General features: G+C 43.9%; 2 protein-coding genes across 7 annotated transcripts in view; one reads left to right on the top strand and one right to left on the bottom strand.

Annotated features, from left to right (window-relative positions):
- The window catches only part of aimp1a (aminoacyl tRNA synthetase complex interacting multifunctional protein 1a), a 68398-nt gene extending 67006 nt beyond the window's left edge, over nt 1-1392 (bottom strand). The window contains exon 1 of one of the 2 annotated variants that reach the window (XM_048531931.2): nt 1187-1392. In XM_048531931.2, coding sequence (XP_048387888.1) covers nt 1187-1188 — 2 coding nt within the window. In that variant the 5' untranslated portion in view covers nt 1189-1392. The remainder of the gene's footprint in view (nt 1-1186) is intronic. The other variant, XM_048531912.1, reaches the window with a different exon arrangement.
- A 143-nt stretch (nt 1393-1535) lies between these two features.
- The window catches only part of tbck (TBC1 domain containing kinase), a 187913-nt gene continuing 171346 nt past the window's right edge, over nt 1536-18102 (top strand). For 2 of the 5 annotated variants that reach the window (XM_059651525.1, XM_048541941.2), the window contains exons 1-2: nt 1596-1710; nt 12563-12784. In XM_059651525.1, coding sequence (XP_059507508.1) covers nt 12592-12784 — 193 coding nt within the window. In that variant the 5' untranslated portion in view covers nt 1596-1710; nt 12563-12591. The other 3 variants (XM_048541931.2, XM_048541957.2, XM_048541949.2) reach the window with 3 other exon arrangements.

Below are 18102 nucleotides of genomic sequence, written 5' to 3'. Positions count from 1 at the left end.
GGGGAACAGCGGGGGGGGGAACAGCGGGGGGGGGAACAGCGGGGGCGGGGGGGGAGAACAGCGGGGGCGGGGGGGGGAACAGCGGGGGCGGGGGGGGGAACAGCGGGGGCGGGGGGGGGAACAGCGGGGGCGGGGGGGGGGAACAGCGGGGGCGGGGGGGGGAACAGCGGGGGCGGGGGGGGGAACAGCGGGGGCGGGGGGGGGGGAACAGCGGGGGGGGGAACAGCGGGGGGGGGAACAGCGGGGGCGGGGGGGGGGAACAGCGGGGGCGGGGGGGGGGAACAGCGGGGGCGGGGGGGGGAACAGCGGGGGCGGGGGGGGGAACAGTGGGGGGGGGGAACAGCGGGGGCGGGGGGGGGGGAACGGCGGGGGGGGGGGAACAGCGGGGGCGGGGGGGGGGGAACAGCGGGGGGCGGGGGGGGAACAGCGGGGGCGGGGGGGGAACAGCGGGGGCGGGGGGGGAACAGCGGGGGCGGGGGGGGGGGAACAGTGGGGGCGGGGGGGGGGGGAACAGTGGGGGCGGGGGGGGGGGGAACAGTGGGGGCGGGGGGGGGGGGAACAGTGGGGGCGGGGGGGGGGGGGAACAGTGGGGGCGGGGGGGGAACAGTGGGGGCGGGGGGGGGGAACAGTGGGGGCGGGGGGGGGGAACAGTGGGGGCGGGGGGGGGGGGGAACAGTGGGGGCGGGGGGGGGGAACAGTGGGGGCGGGGGGGGGGGGAACAGTGGGGGCGGGGGGGGGGGAACAGTGGGGGCGGGGGGGGGGGAACAGTGGGGGGGGGGAACAGTGGGGGCGGGGGGGGGGGAACAGTGGGGGCGTGGGGGGGGGGAACAGTGGGGGGGGGAACAGTGGGGGCGGGGGGGGAACAGTGGGGGCGGGGGGGAACAGTGGGGGCGGGGGGGGGGAACAGTGGGGGCGGGGGGGGGGAACAGTGGGGGCGGGGGGGGGAACAGTGGGGGCGGGGGGGGGGAACAGTGGGGGCGGGGGGAACAGTGGGGGGCGGGGAACAGTGGGGGCGGGGGGGGGGGGGAACAGTGGGGGCGGGGGGAACAGTGGGGGCGGGGGGGGGGGGAACAGTGGGGGCGGGGGGGGGGGGGAACAGTGGGGGCGGGGGGGGGGGGGAACAGTGGGGGCGGGGGGGGGGGGAACAGTGGGGGCGGGGGGGGGGGGAGCACAGCGCTTTACTCACATCAAATTCCGACCATCGCACGGCAGGGGTCCTGTTAGACTCCGCGTGCTGCCCTATAGCCGCCTGCCTAAAACCGGGCATTTACACCCGCCAATCACATACAAACTCATCTCATCAGGGTACACAGGAACAAAAAAAATCCCGGCGGTCCATATCCAAAACGACCCATCGATTGGGCACTAGTTCGCCGAAAGAAGGAAAAACGATTCGCCTCGCCTTGGAGAGGGGGCTTGAATTAAGGCCTCGGCGCGTTCTGGCAGAGCATTCCGGTACCTGTAGTTCCTCGTGCCCGGAACTGCGCTCTGTTTGAATTTGGAGCAGAACTACAAATTCCAGTTCGCACTGGTGCACTGCGACGTGCTGCTTCCCGAAGAGAGACAAACGGTAAGGAACTGACTCTGTGTTGAGGGATGAGGTTAAGTTGCTGTAACTTGGGAAATAAATTGTCCGTGATTTCTATCTACTAGCCGCCTTGCTTTACATATTTAATGATTCTTTGACGCTTCCTTTGATTGATAAGGCTTGTGAGCTAAAATGGAATGTTTTATTATGTTTAAGGTGCTGTGTTAATGCAAATTGTTGCTGAAGAATGATAATATAATCACCTTTCGAACAAGGTGGTGCCTCTGGATACAGCTGCGTCCACCTCCTTAAAGAACCATTTAATTCCGTGCTATGACATCTCATTTCTATGGTTCGAGAAGGCCATTCCGCCCATTCATGCAGCTGGCAGCAACTAATGTTTCATAATTTCTATCTCAGCGTCCAGCTAGTTTTGACAGGTTGCCTGGATTTTTTTTCTGCCCGCTACGCAAATGAAGAAAATCTGTAGTTTATAATCTCGAGAGGCTTATTAATGTTACCTCTCTCAACCAACTTTATTTTTGAAAACACAAACTTCTCATAAATTCAGAACTCGCCATTAATAATTGATTCTTATACAGTTCCAGACATTACCACGCCCACAGTTACATGTCTAGATTAATCTGATACAATCCTGATTTGTACCTCTAGGATTACATGATAACTAACGAATTTAGTTAGTTGAGTCCACCTTTAATGTGATAGAATTGGGTATGGGCTTTCTAGGCTTGTTCTGCAGGTTTTCTTGGTTTCATTCCTTGCTCCTCTGATTTTGACTTTCACCTTGTCTGTCAACTTGGCTTTCTTTAGGTATCTTATTCTCTTTGTTTAAGGAAGGATGTGGATGCATATAGAAGACAGTTTACTTGATACTCAAGTGCTGAAGATCTGAAATAAAAACAAAGTGCTGGAGAAATTCAGAAGGTCTGCCAACATCTGTATGACCTCAGTTCCAAAGAACAGAAGTTCTGAAGATGAATTGTATTTATCACTACACTGATGTTGCCAGATCTCATGAGTTTCTCCAGCATTCTCTATGTTGACTTAATATTAGCTTGTCTCACTATATTTGTGTCTCTCTTTCTCTTCTGCCATCACTCTTATTCGTTTCTTCTTACTTTCCCTAATACTTTCATACCTTCTTACTGAGTCTATTTTTGCTTCTTAAAGTTTTCTTCCTGTTTGCAACTTTTTTCTTTGACTATTCGTGCCTGGATTTTATCTTTGACTTCCTTGAATCTTCCTTCTGCATTGACCCAAAACTACATTGTTTTGATATGATATTTATTGCTGTGAAGGTTTGGCTTTGGCTGCACTCATGCCTCTAAACAAATTATCATGGGATCAGGCCCATTACAGAGTCTAAACCACGTAATCTAGTTTTACAGTTCAGTTTAGTGCAGTGCTGGCAGAATGCTGCACTATCTTCCTGTGAAATATTATAAGGAGGTGAAAAACATCCCATTTCTTTATTTGAATAAGAGTAGAGCAGTTTTCTCATCTACCTCTGGCCAGTATTTTTTCCTTCGAACAAGATAAAACCTCATTATCTGGGGACTTATCACAAAGCTGTCTGGAGGATTCTTGCAGTGTACATGTTGGCTGTAATTTAGCATTTTTGCTGAAGTTCCAGAGATGGTCCTCAATTTGGACAATAAAAGCAGCTAATTTGTGGTTTGTCCACATGGTTTGACTATCTTTGCTGAAGAAAAAGTTACACTGTGTATCTCAGATAACAGTGTGGAGCTGGAGGAATACTGCAGGCCAGGCAGCATCAGGGGATCAGGAAAGTTGACGTTTTGGTTTGGGACCCTTCTGAAGACATGGGTCCTGACCCGAAATGTCAACTTTGCTGCTCCCCTGATGCTGCTTGGCCTGCTGTGTTCCTCAAGCATCTGCAGTTCTTGCTATTTCTCAACGTATTTCACTCATGCCTGATGAGATTTGTGATTTGAAACTGCATTTACTGTGATTGGTATAATTTTCTTGTCTTAGTGATGATGGTATTTGCCTACCCATGGTAGGTTAGCTCATTGGTTACCCTCTTGTTTCAGAGTCAGAAGATTGTGCATTTCAGATCCTCTCTAGTACAGTGCCAATGAGGAAGTACTGCACCGTTCATTGTACGTCAGATGAGACAATAAATTACGGATCTGTGAACTGAATCAGGCGTACAGTAAAGATTAAGTCTTGATATTTGATGAAAAGCAGGGGAGTACGCCTGGTGTCTCGGCCAGTAATTTGTCCATTAACCATTACTGTGGATTTGCTGTCATTTCTAATAAAGCAACGGCTTTCACATGTCCTATGGACATCAATAGCTGCTGGGTGCTCAGCCAGAACTTAAGAATATTCCGGATGCTAATTAAAAGATGTCTGTATACTTGAGTAAATTTCCCAGTGCATTTCCAATTCCATGGTTGTTGGATTCCTGTATTTGAACTGCTGCACCCAGCGTAAGGTGACCGTCTGTTTTGGGGCTCCATGCTGCGTTTGCAGCTGTTCCCCTCATATCCGTGACAGAAGTCCATATGGGTCACATTGGAACATGACCTGTATTGTAACTACTGGTTTGGAATTCTTCAGTTAGATGTGACTCAGTTTTTTTTTGCAGTGTTTGTCACTAAGCTACAGCAGTGATGATGAAAAGATTAATAGAGGTAATGGCATCTGGTGTTCAGGAAGATATGCCAAATTAGGTGGTGCAGTGACTATATTTGGAAAGTACCGTCTGATATTTTCTTCCTGGAATTGAGACCCTGGTGGGGAGTGCCACACTGATTAGTCACATAGGAACAATTCTGGTTCTCATCAGCATCAATGACATTGAGAAGGACAATCTCAATTTCAAGCAGTAAGTTTGCATTGAAAAACACCAACTTCTCGATTTCACTGAATGAAGGCAGATTCAACCCACAGGGACATGATCTCCAGCATGGGTAGGGCAAGGAGGCAGTTTCTAAATGTACTCCAGCTGGAATGGGATTTTAAGTCTCTGTCCTATCTGTACTCTTCATAAACATATACATCTATCAGAGCCTCTCTCAGCTTTTGTTACTCCAATCCTGCAGCCAGTAACTCAACTCCTAACTTTCCAAAGCCTGTCTGCCATCTACAAGACACAAATCAGGAGTAATGATAGAATTCACCCCACAAGACTGGATGAGCACAGCTCTGCCAGCACTTAAACTTGACAGCACCCAGGATAAAGCAGCCCATTTGTTTGACACTACATCCACAAACACTCACTCCATCCACACAGATGCATAGTAGCAGCAGTATGTACTATCTGCAATGTGCACCGCAGAAATTCACCAGGGATGCCTCAAAGCCATAACCACAGGCTTCTAGAAGGAAAGAGATGGCAGCTACATGAGAACACTACACTGGCAAGTTTTACTCCAAGCCACTCCCCCCTCCTGTCTTGGGAATATGATCACCATTCCGTCAGTTTTGCAGAATTAAAATCCAGGAATTCTTTCCTAAAGCTCAACCTACAGCTCATGGGCGGCAGCAGTTCAAGGACACAGATCACCACCACTGTCTTCAGAGCAATTAGGATGGACAATAAACACTGTGCCTGCCAGCATGTGCCTATCATTTGAATGAATTTTAAAAAGGACAGTGTTTTGAGATAATATGCAGGCCAATAAGAAGAGAATTCTCATCTAAAAATGAAGTCATAAATTAGATTCACTGCTGTATTTGGAGTGAGGTAGTTAGAGAGGTAGAGGCAGGTATTGTGTTGGAGTTGAAAGATAACCATCTTATTGACAGGACATGTGCAAGGATGGTCAGCTTCAGCTGAGCTGTACATGTGAGCTAAGCTTCAATTAGAAACCAGGGGTAGCATGAGTCTAAAACAGTAAATGGAGACCAGGGTAAGAACCAAAGGTTGTAATTTTGGGCTATTGCTACTGAAGTATGTTACAAAAACAAAATATTGCAGACACTGGAAATTGGAATTAAAATAGAAAATGGTGGAAATATTCAAGTCTGACAGCATGTGTCGAGAGAGAAGCCAGGTTAATGTTTCTGCACTATAACCTAATTTTGAGAAGGGTTCCAGAACTGAAATGTTAACTTTTTCTCCACAGATGCTGCAGTATTCACAGCATTTTCTTTTGATTTTGTTTATTGTTGTCACTTCTACAGTGAAAAGTGTCATTTTTGAATGCTGAACAGGCAGATCGTACCATACAAAGTGCATCAGGGTGTCAGAACCGAATGCAGAATAAATAGTGTTACGGGTGCAGAGAAAGAGAGATCAGAATTAACATTGAAGAGGCCCATTCAAAAGCCTGATAACAGCAGGGAAGAAGCTGTTCTTGAATCCATTCGTATATATTCAAAGTTTTACATTTTCCACCCAACGGAAGAAGAGAGTATAACCAGGGTGGAAGTGGTCATTATTTATTAAAAACCGTAAGAACTGTGGATGCTCTAAATCAGGAAGAAAAACAGAAATTGCTGGAAATGCACAGCAGGTCTGGCAGCATCTGTGATGAAAAATCAGGATTAACGTTTTGGATCTAGTGATCCTCTGAACTGAGGAATGGTCACTGGACCCCAAATGTTAACTCTGAGCATTTCCAGCAACTCCTGTTTTTGTTCCTGAATCTTTTGATTATGTTGGTTGCTTTCTCGAGACAGCAAGAAGTATAGTTGGAGTCAATGGATGGAAGGTGGTTTGCTTAATGGACTGGGCTGTGTTCATGACTTTTTATGATTATGTTTATCATGTTAAAATATAAAGCAATTGCAGGATAAGTTTTTAGCTAACTTTTATTCCCTGCAAGCAGAACACTTGACAATTTCTGTTGTAAATTAATGTGACTGTATTGCAGTAAAGATGTCAGACTCTTTAAACCTTAGCTTACAAAGCTTAATTTTTATTATTTGTTCATGCAAAGAACATTGTACAGTTTCCACAGTAGGAATGATTTTTTGAAATAAGAAATTTGAGACATTTTGATAAGAAAGAAAGTATGATGAAGGAAATATTTTAGGATAAACTAGCTCTGCTGACAGGTGGGGCAAATGTAGGAACATGGAAGCAGGAACACTTCTTCAACCCTACTCTGCCATTATGTTAGATTATGGCTGACCATCCACCTCAATGTCACTTACCCAAGCTATCCCCATATCCCTTAATGTCATAATTCTCCAGAAATCTAATAATTTTTGCCTTGAATGTTCTTCATGATTGAGCTTCCACAGTTTTCTGGGCAAGAGGATTCCAAAGTTTCACCACTGAGCAAAGAAATTCCTCTTCATCTCAGTCTTGATTGGTCTGCCACTTATTCTGAGATTGTGCGCTGGTTCTAGACCTACCAGCCTAGGGAAATGTCCTATCTACATTCCAATGTCATGTCCGTGAAGAACGTTTTATGTTACAGTCAGATCACTCCTTATTCTTCAAACTTTAGAAGATGCAGAGCTAGTCTCCCCATTACTTTCTCATAAGGTGGCCCACTATCCCAGGTGAACTTCTGTTACATTTTCACAATGGCAAGCATATCTTTTTCTTTATAAGATAAGGAGAGCAAACATCCACATAAATAATCCAGATGCATTTTCACAAAGGCTATACACAACTGCAGCAAGACTAATTTCTTCCAGTGCGTAAGCTCCCTTGCGATGAAGGCCAATACATGATTTGCCTGCCTCACCGGTTGCATCTGCATTCTAGCATTTAGTGACTCATGAACAAGGAGACATAGGTCCTTTTGGATACCAGCACTTCCCAACCTCTCATTACTTGAGAGAGATTCTGCCTTTTTTTCCCTACCAAAGTCAATAGCCTCATATTTTAAATTACATTTCATTCCATCTGCCATGTTATTATAAAATCCACTTGTCTAGGTCAGCTTGAGGTTTCCTTGAATCTTTCTTAAAAACTTACATTCCCAACTGGTTTAGTGTCATCGGTAAATTTTGATATACATATTTTCTAATTAACCTGTCGAATGATCCTGGTAGCCTGGTCCAAATTCATCCCTCAATTAATGGCACAGAAAGCAAGTGATCTAATGAAATTATCTAAAGAGTGTCCAATAGCCCAAGCAAATTGGCTGCAGGGTTTCCTGTGGTGCAACAGCAATAACACGTCAAAAGCTGTAAAGCATTTTGGGCCAAGCTACGGTTGTGAACGATACATTTATGACTGTATGTAATTCCTTAATTATCTCAGTGTAAAGATCCATCAGTAGGGGAAATGATACCTAGAGACCTAGCCCTTCTTGTGGCACACTAGTAGTGTCCCTACCCCTGGACCAGCAGACCCAAGTTCAACTCCCATCCGCTCCAGAGATGTGTAACAACATCTCTGAACAGATTGTTTATAAAATTAGGTTAAATAACAAATAAGTTCTGGGGAAAAAAAACAAGGTTGCTGGCAAAGCTCAGCAGGTCTGGCAGCATCTGTGAAGGAGAAAATGGAGTTAACGTTTCGGGTCCGTTGACCCTCAGAACTTTTAATAAGTTGTGGGAACTTGAGTTTGATTCACACTGTGGGCAAATGTTAGAAATTGAAAACAACAAAAATCTGGAATTAAGAGTCTAATGATGCCAATAATCCATTGTCGATTGTCAGCAGAACCCTTCAGAAACTGCTGTCCTTACTAGTCTGACCAAAATGTGACTCCAAACCCATACTAATGTGGTTGACTTTTAACTGCCCATTGGGAAATTAGTGATGGACTGTACGTGCTAGTCTCACCAGTGACCCAGCATCCCACGAATGAACAAAAAAGGAGCAACATGGATCAATATGAATATATTTTGTGTGGGTGATTTGGGGTGAGATCAGGAGCGTAGTAGCTTCATCGTTTCTCAAGTGGACACCACTGATTGGCTGTCCTACTGGCAAAATTGTGCTTTGGTATTGGTCCAGTTAGGCTAATTAGGAAGCATTTTCTCTTCCTCCAGACTCAGGACTTTTGAGCTGTTTTGTTTGTAAGACCTTGACACTAATGCTGAATGCAACCTCCAATAGGTGCTCAGAGGCTGAATTCCGTCTGAGAGTTCTGTGTGGCATGTTTCATCTTAAATGATCATTTTGCAACTTCGCTTCTTCGTTCTTCTTGTTTCCAGAAGAGTTATCACACATAACCAACTGTCCCAAACACCGAATCACCATGACATTCTTTTCATTTTAAATTTTAACCACTGCCAGTAATCACCTGTGCAGCCAATTAGAAGTTTTCATGCAAAGCCCATTGTGGGAATTTCAAACCATCAAAAGTGAAGCATATTCAACCTTTTCAATGTTTATGAGGAGGATTGCTGGTATCAAGTGAACTTTTTATGATCATTGGTATTTAACCCTATTTAGACATGTAGAACTGTGTTAACTTGCATCTTTTGGAAGTAGTTGACTTTGAAACTGAAACGAGTAAATCTTGGGCAAGTCGTTGAGATTTGAAATCATGTAAAAGTTTACCAAAGCCTCACTGATGTAAAGAAAGCAGTAAAGCTTTTGGTCCGACATAAAGCATCTTATCGGTCCTCAGGGTAAGAAGGCAAGTGGAAACATGGAATTCAAGACAGGAAAACAAAAGTAAGTGCATAGCTGCTTAGAGAAGGAAAGGACGAGCAATCAGCAAGCAGGGAAAATGAAAAGTAAGAGGGATGAAAGCAGATAATTACTCCATCATCTAAATGTTCCAAGTTATTTTAGTAGCTGCACTTAGAGTTCTAATTTCAAATGTTTATATCCCGAAGGCATTTGGGATTTTATATCTGTATGACACTCCTAATTGTAACTAATACCAAATGCTGGTCAACTGACCTTTACGTTTCATATGTTGAACATGAAGCAAAGTTAGAATATCCTTCACTAACCCTTGCCTGTTTATGCACTTAAGAGCAGATGGTGTGTACATTCCTTGTATTCTATTTGCTTGTTTCTTGCTTCATGTTGTCATTTGTGCCAAGACACTAGTATGGAAGCAAGAGGCCAATAGTTTTTTTTATGAATGAGAAACATAACTCATTAGTTTGTGCTTATGAGTTCTGAGGAGGGGTGACCAGTCCCGAAATGTTAACTCTCTTTTCGCCTTCACAAATGCTGCCAGACCTGCTGAGCTTTTCCAGCAACTTTTGCTTTTGTCATTAGCTTGTGCTGACTCCTTTATGAATGCAAATCCAGGTGACTTATTAACTCTGCATGGGCAACATGCTTTGTAGCCTTGCACTAGAAAATAATGAGTTTGGGAATATTTGAAATTGATTTAGTGAAGGATTGACTTCACTGAAATGTGTGAGGCCTCTTTAAATTGCTATTGTTTCCCCATTTCCCAGCTGTAAGTGGCTGGAAAAGTTTCCAGCATAGAGAATAGGTATTTGGTGAGGACATAATTGTTTAATGCTTATTTAAAACTCTGATCTGTAGTAAATAATTTCTGTTGCTTTGTTTGTGTTATCAAATGCTACAGACATGCAAACACTTAATTCAAATTATCCACAATAGGAATTCTAATAGGCTGGGATCTCTGTTCAGCTCTCAGACTTACTTAAATGGGTTTGGAGTGATAGCTTTAATAATAAATATTTTCTAATCAAACATGTTCAGAGATGTTGTTACACACTTCTGGAGCAAGTGCCACAAGAACCCAGGCCTCTTGGCCTAGAGACAGGGAACTACCACTGTACCACAAAAGCCCTCTTCCAGCTTTAACTATATGCTGATGTAGTGCAAGTACTCGGTTATTACCTTCTGCTTTCCTGGATCATTACGTATTCATGTTACCTGACTAACTTAGAGACCAATCTTAGAACTCTCAAGTGAGATTTGTGACTATATCAGCAGTTGCTGCTTTCTGTTGAAGCCGGCTCATCCTCCTAGAAAGGGGGGGGGGGGAAAATTACTTGATAAACCATTGTTGTTTAATGTGATAGCCAGTGGCGAGGTGTGGCTAATTGAAAATCCAGATGCAGCTAATTGTGCATTAATAGACTTTGCTATTAGGCATACAGTCTCAATACTGAATTGCATTCGTCATGGACATAATTTTTAATTTTTACTCCAGTTGTTTTTAAAATGGAAAGATGAAATGCAATGTGTAATTGTAATTGTGATTGCATTGAGGCAACTCAGACTGAAATGCACTACATGGAATGAATTTGAACTATGTAGCAACTTTGATAAAGTCACATTTGAATTGTTATGAATTATAATTTTACAAATCTTTATGAATAAATTGTTATCAAAAATCTCTAGAATAAAAACAGAGTTAATGACCATTTTTATTGTCCCCATTGTGCCTAAATTACAATAGTGACTACATTGCAAAAGTACTTCATTGGCCCTTTTGGCACTGAGAGGTTGTAAGAAACATTATATTAATGTAGGTCTTTCATTTGACTGTAGACAACTGAAGCAGCTAATTCACGTGCGCTCAAATTCAATAAACAGCAAAAGCAAATAATCTCTTTTTGACACTGGTTGAGTGTAAGCTTCACTGCTCTTTTTCAAAATAGTACCACATCAATTTGAACTGGCATTTGATTCAAGGGTTTCCTAGCCCTAGGTGAGTGTGCCACCACAGCTGCTGAAGTGGAAATGTGTGTGACTGTGTAGAAAGATACAATGCATGGTGGAGCTGTTGGCAGCTCAAACCACTGATACCATCCCTTCCTTGCAAAGACCAGGGCAGTGTCAATGCTCTGTATTTATCTAATAGTGGCAAGAAATTTGGTAACAAAACCAAAATTAAGGGAAAATATTTTAAAATGTTTATGAGGTACATGTATATTAAAAGAAAGCTACTGTAGGACACAGTTAAAGTTACATAGTGTTAATCTGAGGCACGTTATTCAGCTCCTCGCTCCCCAACGCTTCACTACCACCTGCAAAGCACATGTTGCATGTGATGGAATATTTTGCATATTCCTGGATGAGTGCAGCTCCATTAACACTCCAGCAACTCAGCACCATCCATGACAAAGCAGCACACTCGATTGGCACCTCACCCCACTGTCGTAGACATTCTCGCTGCACGTTGGCAGCACTGTGCAACAATTACAGGATGCACTGTTGCAATACGCCATGACTCCTTCAACAGTAACTTTTAAACATGCAGTCTCTGCATCCTAGAAAGTACAAGGGCAGCAGAGAGAGGGAAATATCACCAGCTGCAGCTGTCCATCTCTTCTCCTAATACCACCTCGCCACCCACCAAGCCACACATTATCCTGACTTAGAACTCTCTTGTCATCCCTTCCCTGTCACTGGGTTGAAACCTGGAACTGCCTTCCTAACAGCAATGTGGTGTATATATCTCCTCCATGGACTGTCGCAGCTCAGAAAGACCACTTGCTACCACCACCTCAGGCCAAACTGAGAATAGGCAATGATGCCCATACCCATGAATGAATATTAAAATGAAATTACTGACTCTCCTATGCTTAACTCAGCTGTTATCTCATTACCAATTCTTTGCATCTAGCCATTGTATATTTCTGTACAGTTCTTTTAAAATGAAGATTTGCAAATACTTTGACAAATGGTGTTTGAAGATGCTGTGGTTACAAGATGTGGAGGTGGACAAGGTCAGGAATCACATGACACCAGATCATAGTCCAACAGATTCATTTGAAAATGCAAGCTTTTAGAGCGTAGCTCCTTCATCAGGTGAAGTGAGAGAATTTTTGGTTCCTGCGATTATAAAAACAAACTTCAGATCACATTTATTTCATGATTTTTGCTAGCTCCTCTGAATGTAAATTGCAGGTGTCTGGATGTTGCAGTTGGAAACATAAGAACAAAAATTTATTCTTCTCAGTGTTTATGGTTCTAATTCATCCAGTTTTTTGGATCGAGGTTGTGGTCATTTACTGTTTAGCATTTCACTGTACGAAAGCAGTGCCTCTAATTTTTTTTTTCATCATCCAAAGGAGATTCACTTTTTACTGTTTTGGCGGCCTTAGCTACTTGGGTAACTTGAAATGGTGGCTTTTTCACTCCACATTCCACTAAATTGTTATGTATTCCTTTCTCTTCCTACTCAGATTTGCAACGACACTGAATTGAGAGGAAAATGTTCCCACTAAAAGATGCCCAACTTGGAGCCTTCACTTTTTTTGCTTCGGCGCTTCCACACGATGTGTGCGGCAGCAATGGTCTTCCGCTCACCCCAAACTCCATTAGGATTCTAGGACGATTCCAAATCCTCAAGGCCATCTCGCACCCCAGGCTCTGCCAATATGTGGACATGTTGCGTGGAAAACATGGTGAGTTCATTTCACGCACAGTGCGTTCAGTGCTGACCTCCTGCGTCCTTGAATCATAATCTTCGCAAGACAGGTGAGAGAAAAGACAACATTCAAGTAATTAATTCTCAGATCCATATCGTCCCAATCTATGTGAGAGAATCTACTAATTTGTTATGTGACTATTTCCTTTTAGATGTTGGGACATTTGGAGAATGCTCAAAGTTGTTAGAATTTTTGTAATTGCTATGAAAAGGACCCAGACAAATAGATATATCAGTGTTTATGCTACAGCTTCATGTGACATTTCAAAGTTTGATGAGCCAAAAAATAAATTGTCAAATCCTGACATTTTTAACTTTTTACGAGCTGGGTAAACTGCCTGGCACGCCAGTAACCACTGAGACAGCAGAGTGGTAATCGGTCCAAGTCCAAACTTTTTGTTGGGAAGAATAGGACAATACCTTATTTGAATACTCCAAGCAAATGCTATCTCTTAGTCTTTTGACCTGAAAGAAGAAGATAGTCATGATTTAACTCTCGTGGTTCAGATGATGAAGCTCGAGAACGCAGTCCTTCAGCATTAACTCTAGACATCTTTAGTGCAGAGAAGTCAAATCAAAGTGTCGCAATGTCTGAGTTTAAAACCACCCAACCTGGGATGATCTGAAATTTGCACAATCTGCAGTCTCTTGAGGATGCTGGATCTTAAAGTACCTGTACTTGAAATTTCAGGTGAGGTTTAAGTGACCAATCTTCCTTCACTTTGTATGCATTTGACCTCAGCAATCAGATTTAACAGTAATTCAGTGTAGGATATATCCATTGCATGTTATAATGTTGTGCCATAATGTCATGTGTTGCATGAGAGGTATTCCCTCAGTTCCAGGTGCTAAGTTGGAGTAAAACAACATTATTCCTTGGAGATTCCATCACCTTGGATAAGGTGATGCACACATCTGAGCATTAGTTGTTGTTGGTTCCATTCTTCATTACTATCGAACCTAGATTGACCTAAGGGTTCACGTGAGTCACAGATGACTGAATAAATTAGCATTTTATTCTGAGTCTGTCAAAACATTGCCAGTGTGAGGAAACAATATGGGATATCATCCAACGTTTTTACTGCGGTGCTAACTTGAAACTCTTTGAAGAGTCAACCATAGATGGCGATTGTAACTGCAAAATTTTAAATATTCCACTCCATTTGAAGCCTCATGGTACTATTAAAGCATTCTGCATCTTCAGTCAGTAATAGGAGATGTAAAATCAAAACATTTCGTAAGTTCTGTCTTACGGAATGAAGTTATGCTATAATCTTTATAAATCACTCACTGACTGTTAACCAAAACCTGAACTGGCCACAGTTAATACAGTGGCTACAAGACCAGGTTAGAAGCTAGGAATCCAGCAGTGAGTAACTCACCATCTGACTCCCACAGTCTGTCACATCATCTTAAAGACACAAATCAGGAGTGTGTTGGAATACACCCCACATGTCTGAAGAAGTGCAGTTCCAATAGATCTCGAGAAGCTTGACACTGTCTACAGCAAAGCAGCTCCCTTGATTTTCATCACAACTGCAGACATTCACTTCCTCTACTACTGACACTGATTTGGGGCAGTGTGTACCATTTGTTTACAAAATGCACTGCAGAATTTCACAAAGGCTTCTTTGACAGCACCTTCCAAAACCACAAGCACAACCATCCAGAAGAACACTGACAGTAGATAAATGGAAAGACAAGCCCTTGAACATTCCTATCCAAATCAATCGCCATCCTGACTTGGAGATATCATAGATCATAGAATCCCCACAGTGTGGAAACGGGTCCTTCAGCCCAACAAGTCCACACTGACCCTCCGACATCCCACCTAGACCCATTTCCCCCTATAACCCACCTAATCTATACATCCCTGGATACTATTGGCAATTTAATGTGGCCAATCCACCTAGCCTGCATGTCTTTGGACTGTGAGAGGAAACCAGAGCAATGGGAGGAGACCTACGCAGACACATGGAGAATGCGCAAACGCACCGCAGACAGTCACCCAAGGGTGGAATTGAACCTGGATTCCTGGTACTGAGAGGCAGCAGTGCTAGCCACTGAGCCACCGTGCCATCCGTTCTTTTAGGGTCACTGGTTTAAAACTCTGGAACTCCCCACCTAACAGCAATGTGGTTATAAACATCAAATGGACTGCAACTGTTCAAGAATACAGCTCACCACCATCTTCTCAAGGGCAACTCAGGATGGGCAAAAAATGCTGGCCCAGCCAGCAACACCGACATCGCATGATTTTTAAAAAAAAATAAAACTCACTGCTTAGACTTTAGCCAGAGAGCATCGTGTGTAGTTGTAGGCACCAAGATTTGGGAAGGATGTCAAGGTCTTTGGAAAAGTGCAGAGAGACAATTTAGCAGACTAACACTGGAGACGAAGGGCTTTAGAACATAGCACAATACAGGCCCTTCAGCCCACAATATTGTGCCGACCTATTATCCTACTCCCAGATGAAAGTACCCTGCATACCCCATGTTTTACTACCATCCATGTGCCTATCCAAGAGTCGCTTCAATGTTCCTAATGTATCTGACTCCACTACCACTGCCAGCAATGCATTACGAGCATCCACCACTCTGTGTAAAGAACCTACTGCTGACATCTCCCTTACATCTTCCTCCAATAACATTAAAATTGTGCCCCCCTCCCACCCTCCATAATAGCCATTTCCGCCCTGGGAAAAAGCCTCTGGCCATCCACTCTAGCTACACCTCTCATCATCATGTACACCTCTATCAAGTCACCTCTCATCCTTCACTCAACTAAGAAAAGCCCTAGATCCCTCAACTCTTCCTCATAAGCCCTATCCTCCAGTCCAGGTACCATCCTGGTAAATCTCCTCTACACCCTTTCTAAACCTTCCATGTCCTTCCTATAATGAGGCAACCAGAACTGAACATAATATTTCAAATGTGGTTTAAGCAGGGCTTTAAAGAGCTGCAGCATGACCTCGTGGCTCTTAAATTCAATTCCCTTGCCAATGAAAGCCAACACCAAATGCCTTCTTAACAACCCTATCAACTTGGCTAGCAACTTTGAGGGATCTATGGACGTGAACCCCAAGATCTCTCTGTTCTTCCAGACTGCCAAGAATCCTGCCATTAATCCTGTATTCTACATTCAAGTTCGACCTCCCAAAATGAATCTCTTCGTGCTTCTTTGGGTTGAATTTCATCTGCCACTTCTTTGCCCAGCTCTGCATCCCTGTCAATGACCCGTTGCAACTTGTAACAGCCCTCCACACTATCCACAACTCCTCCAACCTTGTTGTCAATGGCAAACTTACTAACCCGCCCTTCCACTTCCTCATCCAAGTCATTTATAAAGATCACAAAGAGCAGAGATCCCAAAACAGATCCCTGTGGAACACCACTAGCCACCGAGCTCCAGGCTGAATACTTTCCATCTACTACCACCCTCTGTCTTCTATTGGACAGCCAATTCTGTATCCAGAAAGCCAAATTTCCCTGCATCCCATGCCTCCTTACTTTCTGAATGAGCTTACCATGGAGAACCTTATCCAATGCCTTGCTAAAATCCAGAAACACCACATCCACTGCTCTACCTTCATTAATGTATTTTGTCACATCCTCACAGGATTCAATAAGGCCTGTGAGGCATGACCTGCCCCTCACACAGTCATGTTGACTGTTTTATGTCTTGCTTTATTTGCAAAGGTTTTAGACTAGATTCCCTACAGTCTGGAAACAGGCCCTTTGGCCCAACAAGTCCACACCGCACCTTGAAGCATCCCACCCAGACCCATCCCCATCCCCCTATAACCCAACCACCCCTGAACACTACGGTCAATTTAGCATGGCCAATCCACCTAACCTGCACGTCTTTGGAGTGTGGGAGGAAACCGGAGCACCTGGAGCCACGCAGACATGGGGATAATGTGCAAACTCCACACGGACAATCGCCCGAGACGGGAATCGAACCCAGGTCCCTGGCGCTGTGAGACTGCAGTACTAACCACTGAGCCACCATGCTGCCTCAACTAGAAGCTAGTTTTGTACTTTAGGTCAGAGATGGTCTTGAAGAGTGAGATTTTGATAGCGAATTAGCCAACAAACACTGATTCAGGATAATTAACAAAAGGAACAGCAGGAGATGAGATGGGTTCTTCTGGAGTAAGACGTTACGGTGTAAAAACCTCCCCTTAAGCACGGTGCGAGCAGTAGTAATAAATTTCGAAAGGGGATTAGAGATTTATTCCTTCTCAATTAACTTTACAGGATTATGGAGAAAGAGTGAGGAATTGGGACAAAATTGATAACTCTACCAAAGAACTGACAATGGGATCATGGGCCGAATGATCCCCTTCTGCACTTTAATTATTCTGCAATTCTATTCTATGATTGCAAGGCTCTATGATTCTCACCACATTTGAAAGACAGAGCCTGGAGAGTGCTGATCCAATTATAATGTTATTATAGTGTTGTTGCCAGTAATGTACTGCAAAAATTGGATGATATTTAAACCAGTGAACAGATGCTCAATTTAAATTTATGAAGCATGTGGTAAGCATTAGTTGAACAATATGATACTTCTGATTGTACATGGACATTAAAACCAAGATAGTGAAGTAAATGCCATGATTGCAGGTGCCAAACCACTAAGACAGAGCATTCCATCGATGGATTAGTTTCCAGCTTGTGGCATAGAATTTAAAAGTGAAGATGTGACTGGGAGAAGGGAGTGGTGTAAAGGGGGAGATGGATTGTGTTTAGCATCTAATGTGCTTGAACATTTCAGTCGCCTAAAACAATCTTGTGATGTTTTCTCCTTAGCTTCTGTTGTTCAACACTTCTCTGTTGACTCATGGGGAATTCCTGATACAAACAAAAGGTCCTGGTTTTAGTTCTTTATTTGTGCCAGGTTATCTAGTTTGACCTAAGCCAACAAGTGAGGAGCTGGCCAAAATGCACCTGAGGGAGAATAGCTATTTGGGGCGTCCTAATCCTGGCTAATGTCTGTAACTTCATTTGGGAAGTACTCCTGTGGTGACATAGGGTAAATATTTCTCGATTTTCCTCCTCCCTCTAAAAACATGAGCGATCACCACTAGCTCAAGCTCCTCTCCAAGTCGGTGTGCGTACAATGCACTGAATGGCCCCCTTCTGTGGTGTAAAGATTCTGCTTTTCTGTAAATTTCTACCATTCTTATTTGGAACTACATCGCTGTTCCCTCACTTTCATTCGGACAAAACTCCCTACCTGAACAGTACTGTGGCTGTGCTGACACTGCATGGCTGCAGCAATTCAAGAGGA

This window comes from Stegostoma tigrinum, chromosome 1, assembly GCF_030684315.1.
Source record: "Stegostoma tigrinum isolate sSteTig4 chromosome 1, sSteTig4.hap1, whole genome shotgun sequence".
NCBI lineage: Eukaryota > Metazoa > Chordata > Chondrichthyes > Orectolobiformes > Stegostomatidae > Stegostoma > Stegostoma tigrinum.
Note: the sequence above shows the minus strand (reverse complement) of the source record. Positions and strands in the feature narration are given on the sequence as shown.